The 8,638-nt window shown below is 45.2% G+C and overlaps 1 protein-coding gene across 1 annotated transcript in view; it reads right to left on the bottom strand.

Annotated features, from left to right (window-relative positions):
* Positions 1-6,225, bottom strand: part of mapkbp1 (mitogen-activated protein kinase binding protein 1) — a gene marked incomplete at its 3' end in the record, with an annotated part of 32,818 nt that extends 26,593 nt beyond the window's left edge. Inside the window, 2 exon segments of the mRNA XM_084381524.1 lie at positions 1,411-1,502; positions 5,844-6,225. Of these exon segments, the coding sequence (XP_084237650.1) occupies positions 1,411-1,502; positions 5,844-5,978 (227 nt within the window). The 5' untranslated portion in view covers positions 5,979-6,225.
* Between the last annotated feature and the right edge of the window lie 2,413 nt (positions 6,226-8,638).

Here is an 8,638-nt window from a genome sequence, read left to right as displayed (position 1 = left end):
AACCAACTTTATCTTTTAGACAAAACTTTAATTTCTTTAGTTATTTCTGTCACAACTGAAGGGAATACAAGTACTTCAGTACATGTCTCAGGTATCTGTACTGTACTTCAGTCCATGTCTCAGGTATCTGTCCTGTACTTCAGTACATGTCTCAGGTATCTGTCCTGTACTTCAGTCCATGTCTCAGGTATCTGTCCTGTACCTGAGTATCTCTGAGACTTTCCCTCTCTACATCTGAACACAAACATCTGAACTTTCTCCTCCTCACAGCTTCAAACAGCCTCGTTACTTCAGTTTGATGCATTTGAGGTGAATTATGGATTATTGTTATTTCCCAACATCACCAGACTGATGTCGACCTATCAGAGCACATCACGCACGGCAGACGCAGCGAGACGAAGCAAAGACGTAAAAGACGTGAACAGACAGAGAGGGAGGCTGAATGGGGAGAAAAGGCGTGTTAGTGTCTCGTATCTGCAGAGAGTTTCTTATTTTCTCTCTTTGTTGCTGCTCGGACGCTTTACCAACCCAACATGTGGCTATTTGACGTCCTGGGAATGAGACTCAACAAGTCTCGTGGTGGATCAGAACCACGGCTCCTAACGGACGGCTGTGATCACATGATGTGTTTAATCTGATAATCTGATCATGTTGTTAAAGAGGCTCTGAGTGACAGAGACAGACTCACTCTCACATTCCTGTCTGACTTTAATCTGCTGCTCCACACACACACACACACACACACACACACACACACACACAGTTACACAACACATCAGGAGGTAAACACACTACACTTACACACTTAACTGTGTGCAGCCCGTCAGGTCACACCGGACCTTAAAAGCCTCTCGACATACGTCTTGTGACCACGTCTATCCTCGCTCTACAACATCTCCTACATCACTGAGACAAACACACTCCGTGTTTCTACACAAACACAGAAACATCTTCATGTTTAATGTCTGCAGAATGAACAAGAAGGAACAAATACAGAAGAATTGATCAGAGACAGTTTCATAAAGTTTATAAAGTTTGTTTTAACTCATCAACTCACTAAACTGAGACATTTGTTAATGGAGTCTGGTGCTGTTGAGGTTACCAGTTTCCAGCAGTCGTCCTCTCACTGACACGTTTAAGCCTTTAAACTTCAACAGACACGTCAGAACCTTTTAGACACACTTCAACCTGCTGTGATCAGTGTTGACACTTCAGCTGCTTCAGAACCAGGATGATGAACTGGATCAGGTGTAAACTGGGCTGAGTGTCCAACTTCAATACTTTTATGGCACCGACGACTTTTCTCAAACTATCAAATATTCAAAATCATCTTGTTAATCTCATCAGCGTCAGGGAGACAGAACCCAGCTGTGTGTGTGTGGTGTCAGTGTGGAGGTCCAGGTTTCTCACCCGGCAGGATACGCCAACAGTCCAGTTCTGGCGTCGCAGGCCAGCGCTCGGTTCCCTGGAGCCGTGATACCCAGAACCTTCTCCAAGGTGACCTGGAGGGCAAAGGTCAGTCAGACACGTCAGGTAAACACAGACATGGTGAGAACACAGGAAGAAGAAGAAGAAGATCTGTTCGTACAGCCGCAGTTTATTTATTCAAATGTTGAATAACTGCTGATGTGGATGTTTGTTGTGATCCAGTGTGACGATGAACACGAGTAAACGGGTCGACGCAGCACACAGCAGCTTCATGTCGGCTTTGTGTCGTAATAATAAGAAGAAATTTAAGATTATAAAGTTAGATTAGTGAGATTATCAATATTATTATTAGTGTTATTTTAGTAATATTCATATTCAACCTCGGTTCTGCTCGAGGGTTCTGACTGTTGAAGGCAGTTTTGTCACAATGTGTTTGTCACGGGAGAAATGTTGGGTCAGGGGTTCTGTTTGGACCTGCTCAGTCTGGAAAGTGTCATGAGAGGAGTTTTGTTGTGAATCGAGCTGTACAAATAAAGATTGATTGATGAAGTAACAATGATACAAACACTCAAACATCACAAGACGTCTCTTAAATTCTCCTCATGAACACCTGCGGACCTCACGAACACCTGCGGACCTCACGAACACCTGCTGACCTCAAGAACACCTGCTGACCTCACGAACACCTGCGGACCTCACGAACACCTGCTGACCTCACGAACACCTGCGGACCTCAAGAACACCTGCTGACCTCACGAACACCTGCGGAGCTCATGAACACCTGCTGACCTCACGAACACCTGCGGACCTCAGGAACACCTGCGGACCTCACGAACACCTGCGGACCTCACGAACACCTGCTGACCTCACGAACACCTGCTGACCTCACGAACACCTGCGGACCTCACGAACACCTGCTGACTTCATGAACACCTGCTGACCTCACGAACACCTGCTGACCTCACGAACACCTGCTGACCTCATGAACACCTGCTGACCTCACGAACACCTGCTGACTTCATGAACACCTGCTGACCTCACGAACACCTGCTGACCTCATGAACACCTGCTGACCTCATGAACACCTGCTGACACTGAAACACTGCGTCTTTAATTCTTGAATGACTTTACAACACTGGTAGGAACCAATGAGCTTGCAGCAGAGAGCCACAGACAGGAAGTGAGACATTATTAAATGGACCTGATTGTACAGAGACATTTAATCAGCACACACTTACTTCAGGCTCCATGCTGCTGTAACGTATCCTGACGGGTCAGAACTTCTTCTGTCCAATCAGATCTCGAAGTTCGGCTGACTTTCTGTCTTCATCGTCTGCAGGCTGCCAACCTCACGCCTGTTAGCATGTAATGAGCAGCCTGTTCTGTGGTTTGGAGTACTGTGCAGCCCGATGCTAAGCTAACAACAGCAAACCTCTGTCTGTGTGTGTGTGTGTGTGTGTGTGTGTGTGTGTGTGTGTGTGTGTCCTCCTCTCACATGACTCTCCCTCCCTCTGCACCAAACTCTATTTATGTTTTCCTGGTTTTTGCTCGGTGTTTCCTCTGGACGAGCAGCTTCCTCACAGTCGTTCGTCACAGTAAACTGATAAAACCCGTTGAGATGAATCCTCAGCTGACTTTATTTGACGCTGATGAGTCACAGCGAGGTGAGACTCTTCAACATCTACAGACAAGAAACTGATCCAGTGTTCAGGACTCTTCCTGCTGTCAGCTGACAGGTGGAGAAAATGTGTCATCACCTTAACTTCCTGTTAGCTTCTACAATAACCAGCTGATATTAACTGTCAACACAAACATCAGAAACACATTCAGCGTCTTCACATGTTCCTCAGTGACCAGCTCACCTATAATAATGTTCATCAGTAAAAGTCTTATTTTTCTGTATTTTTAACTTCACACCACCTTTAATAGACGTCTGTTAGCTCTGGCTAACAGCTAACTGCTAACATGACACACGAGACATGAGAAATAGCAGTCTGTAGTTATAATGCTAACACAGGCTACACACAGTTAGCACTGCAGATAGCAAGAAATGCACGCATAAACATGTAAACAATAGTATTAGATTAGCATAAAAACAGTGAAATTATCATGATAACGAAATGAAAGAAGAGTTGTGAAGTTCTTTCATGACGTCTGTGTATCTACTGATGTTAGCATGCTAACCAGCTAGCCCCGGCCTGAAAACCTCTTTCTGGCAGCGGTCAAAGCTCCTGTGCTAACAGTGTAAACACCAACACTCCCCTGGTAGTCCAGCTAGCTGCACAGCTAACTAATACAGTGAGCAGCAGTTAGCAGGCACTCTGGAGATACGCCGACTGACTTTAACAGGTGGCGTATTCTTACATGCTGCATCTTTAACCAATCAGAAGCCAGAGCTGAACGACGTCATTAACGGCTCTAACGAGGCTGCAATTAAACTGTAGAGCTGCTCGTCAAACACAGGATGTTATTATTTACAACCACGACTGTATCTTTAAATTACTCTGCTACAGTACAGCGTCTGTAGTATTAGTACTGTGTCTGTAGTATTAGTACAGCGTCTGTAGTATTAGTACTGTGTCTGTAGTATTAGTACAGCGTCTGTAGTATTAGTACTGTGTCTGTAGTATTAGTACAGCGTCTGTAGTATTAGTACTGTGTCTGTAGTATTAGTACAGCGTCTGTAGTATTAGTACTGTGTCTGTAGTATTAGTACTGTGTCTGTAGTATTAGTACAGCGTCTGTAGTATTAGTACTGTGTCTGTAGTATTAGTACAGCGTCTGTAGTATTAGTACTGTGTCTGTAGTATTAGTACAGCGTCTGTAGTATTAGTACTGTGTCTGTAGTATTAGTACTGTGTCTGTAGTATTAGTACAGCGTCTGTAGTATTAGTACTGTGTCTGTAGTATTAGTACAGCGTCTGTAGTATTAGTACTGTGTCTGTAGTATTAGTACTGCGTCTGTAGTATTAGTACAGCGTCTGTAGTATTAGTACTGTGTCTGTAGTATTAGTACAGCGTCTGTAGTATTAGTACTGTGTCTGTAGTATTAGTACAGCGTCTGTAGTATTAGTACTGTGTCTGTAGTATTAGTACAGCATCTGTAGTATTAGTACTGTGTCTGTAGTATTAGTACAGCGTCTGTAGTATTAGTACTGTGTCTGTAGTATTAGTACAGTGTCTATAGTATTAGTACTGTGTCTGTAGTATTAGTAGGCGTCTGTAGTATTAGTAGGCGTCTGTAGTATTAGTACAGCGTCTGTAGTATTAGTACTGTGTCTGTAGTATTAGTAGGCGTCTGTAGTATTAGTAGGCGTCTGTAGTATTAGTACTGTGTCTGTAGTATTAGTACAGTGTCTGTAGTATTAGTAGGCGTCTGTAGAATTAGTACAGCGTCTGTAGTATTAGTACTGTGTCTGTAGTATTAGTACTGTGTCTGTAGTATTACTACAGCGTGTCACACATGGCAAACGTTGTGTGTTAAAGACGGACCGGATCAGCTGACTGAGAGTTTGGACCTGATCTGATTGGTCGATGTAACAAGTTCTTAAAGAGTTTATAGTTGAAGTATTACTGAAGCTCGTTGATCTCTGATGAGATGACGTCATCAGACCGAGCAGAACCGGACCCAGAGGTCAGCAGACATCAGGATGAAGACCCGAGCTGATTCACTGCACAGACTCTCTCTTTCTGATCGTCCTGCGACCCGTTTCAGGTCCCCGACCCTCAGGTTGGATCCACACACAGGCGTACAGTTCAAACACAACACAAAGCATGCTGGGAGTTTTACTGGCTGAACGAATGAAGCTGCTGACGGGTGGACGGGAGCCCCGCAGGGACAAACAGGAACAACCTGACTGACAGGATGCTGCTGCAGCTTTCTGCCTCACTGACTGCAGCCAGTTCACCGGTTCACCCAGCACACCCGCTGCACAGGGTTACAGCTGCTGTCGTTATTGATGTTGATTATTGATCGTCTGAAAGTGATCAGAACTGATCTGAGGTCTGAAAATGAGCTGATGTTTAAACTGTATTGACTCCAGCTGAAGTGAACACTGCAGAGCTGCTGTGTGTGTGTGTGTGCGTGTGTGTGTGTGTGTGTGTGTGTGTGTGTGTGAAATATGCCAACACAGCAGATTGAAAGCATTCAGCTGTATATGTGTGTATGTGTGTGTGTGTGTGTGTGTGTGTGTGTGTGTATGTGTGTGTGTGTGTGTGTGTTTCACTAAATATCATAAAACATTAAACTCTGATCATAAATTAAAACGTCACGCTGATAAAACCATGAAGAGAAATCAGGTAAACAAACAAACAAACAAACAAACAAACAATCATTAAATGTGATTAATGAGTTTAATTAGCAGCCGCTGGTGCGTGTGCGTGTGTGTGTGTTTGTGTGTGTGTGTGACGCGCACCTTGTCGCTCAGGTCCTCTTTGTGCCGCGCGGTGCCGCTCCGCCGCCTCAGTTTGATGGACGGGGAGCGCAGCAGGTTCTTGATGCGGCTGCGGATCGTCCCGCCGCCGCCGCCGCCGCTTCCCTCCGCGGTCATCGCGCCGTTAGCTGCCCGGCTAGCTGCCTCTCTCAGCGGCTGGAGCCTTTCTCTGTCGTCGCCCTCTCCTCCGCTGTCATGCTGTCTGCGAGCCGAGCCGTGCCGGGCCAGAGGGTTCAGCTAGTCCGGCTCTGGTTCTGGTTCTGGACTGATCCGGGTCACGGGCTCCGGTTCCGCTGCTGCTCCGCATCATATTTCTCCGCCGCAGCGAAGACACGAAGCGGCCCGAAGCACGAGCCAGACCGGACTGACCGAGCGGCGCTGCGCCGGCGTCAAGACCGCACGCGTCAGTGACGCTCTCACTTCCGGTCACGCTTTTCAAAATCAATCAATCAAACTTTATTTATACATCCAAAGAAATCAGAATGACAAGAGATCGAAACAGAACGATGGTGTAAAACAGAGGCTCAAAGTCCAAATAATAAAAGACGTCCCTCTCTGCAGGCTGCATTCGAAACCGCTTTCTGTACTGCCAGTACACTGATTTGGCCAAAATGTAGAATGTAGTATGCAAACAAAAGCAAAATCTGCAGTACGCGAAAAGTTCCTGGATGTCGTACTGATTCGGAAAATATTTCCAGTATGCATCCGACCAGTCTACTCCGCCTACTGTTTCCCACAATGCAATGCGCTGGAGCCGGGATCATGGCGTCCTCGTCACGTACTCCGGAGCAGTACAGCGTTTATGTCTGTTAACATAAGTACAGTCACAGGCTGCTGACTGTTGTGACGAGAGCTGTAGGTGCAATAGAAATCCAGGCTGTTGTACATGTGAAATGAAACAAAGTACTCTGTTAATTAAAACATTTTTTTTATTAATATTTGGTGATGTCTGTACACACAGAGCTCCAGAGACAGCTGTACTGTGTACTGTCCACTACAGACATGAAGCTTCCCTCTAGCGTTAAGATAACTGGCCTGCTGTCTCCCCCGGGACGACGACGCATGTTGGCCGGCCGAACACCTCTGGAGACGGGCTGCTGCCTCTGAGACGAGCCGCTCCTTCTGGAGCTTCACTTCTCCAGAAACATCGAGGCAAATTACTAAACAGCCGTCATCTGAGTAAACTAACCGCACACTGGGGATCTGAACGGTTACTTTCTACATGAAAACATGTTAAAACTTCATAAAGTGACATATTAACAGCGCTACAGCGGGAAATAAAACAGCTTTGCGCCTGTTTTACAACTGCCGCTGCCGGTCGCCACGAAATGCATTCTGGGAAACTTGCTACTGCATACTGCGGTGTGAGCGGCGTCGCTCTGCTGAAGTAGCATGCTGAACCCCACATTCAGTGCAGTATACAGTGTATACTGACGCAGTATGTAGTAGGCAGTACGGTAGTATGCGGTTTCGAAAACAGCCCAAGCGTACCCCTCCGCAGCCTGCAGAAAGGGACGGAACTAAAGGTCGATTTGTGATTGGCTGGAATTCTAATGTGGGCGTGGCTAAATGTTGCTTGTCATTATTCATGCCAGCTGTCAATCAAAAGAAACAGAAGAGATTTGCTGCTGTTGAAGTGTACTAAGACATGTGAAACGTTTTATAAATTCATGGACATGGCCGGGAAGGGTTTCATTGTTTTTCATGGGACCATCAAACATACTTGACTGGCATGTATGGAACAGCGAATAATATACACGAAGAAGAGCAGCTTCCGGCTGGGAGTCCCGGTATGGATGAGCTATGGCGGCGCTCTCGTCCCTGCATACGGGTCATAATAGATCCATGATACAGGTCCCTCTCGCTCCGGAGGGCAGGGCTGGCCGGCCATAACCTCCTTCTTCTTCTTCTTTTGAGTTTGATTGACGGCTGGCGTGACCAATCACAAACGACATTTAGCCATGCCCACATTTTGATTTCAGCCAATCACTGGCAATGTTTAGCCACGCCCACAATTGAATTCCAGCCAATCACAAATCGACCTTTAGTTCCGTCCCTTTCTGCAGGCTGCAGGTGGGTATGCTTCGTTTCACCTGGTTGTTTTATCTGTGACGGATCTGAATTTTGAGTTTTTGTGAATAATTTTGGTCCCCTGTAATAATAATGACTTTACTACATCCAGCATCCCTGACAACCTTTGAGCAGTTTATTTACAGAGAAGAGATCAAAGTTTCATCATGTCTTTGATTTGTTAAATACTTTTTGTTAATAACATTTTTCTCTCAGTAAAACACACTTCTATCCGTCTACCACCACTGCATGTCATTCATTTCCTCTATTTGGCCATGCTTTTACGTTGACATCAGACCCTCAACACTTCCTGTGTCGTCGTGTCTGACTCAGCTTGACGCAGTCTGACGTCTCTACGACTGAACACGGCGTGAAGCAGCAGCGCCCCCCGGCGGCAGGAGCACGAACTGCAGCTTCACACTGAACAGCTTTAATTTATTTAATTTATTTTTATTATTTTGATATTTCGATAAATTAATTCTGATTTATAGCCGGAAAATGTATGTTGTGTTTGTTTAAAACTTAAAATTATATTAAACTTAATAATAATAATTAACTTAAACATTAATTCAAAGGTCTGGTGGCAAAAATACCAGAATCAAACAATGAAGAAAAAAAATAAACTTAATTTCAGCAACCTGAGTTTAGTTTCCTTTTAGTTGTTGTTGATATGATACAATCAATGCTTTGGAATTACAAAACATAAA

Source organism: Pagrus pagrus, assembly GCF_965226575.1.
Source record: "Pagrus pagrus genome assembly, chromosome: 18".
Taxonomy (NCBI): domain Eukaryota; kingdom Metazoa; phylum Chordata; class Actinopteri; order Spariformes; family Sparidae; genus Pagrus; species Pagrus pagrus.
This window is presented reverse-complemented; position numbering and strand designations above follow the sequence as displayed.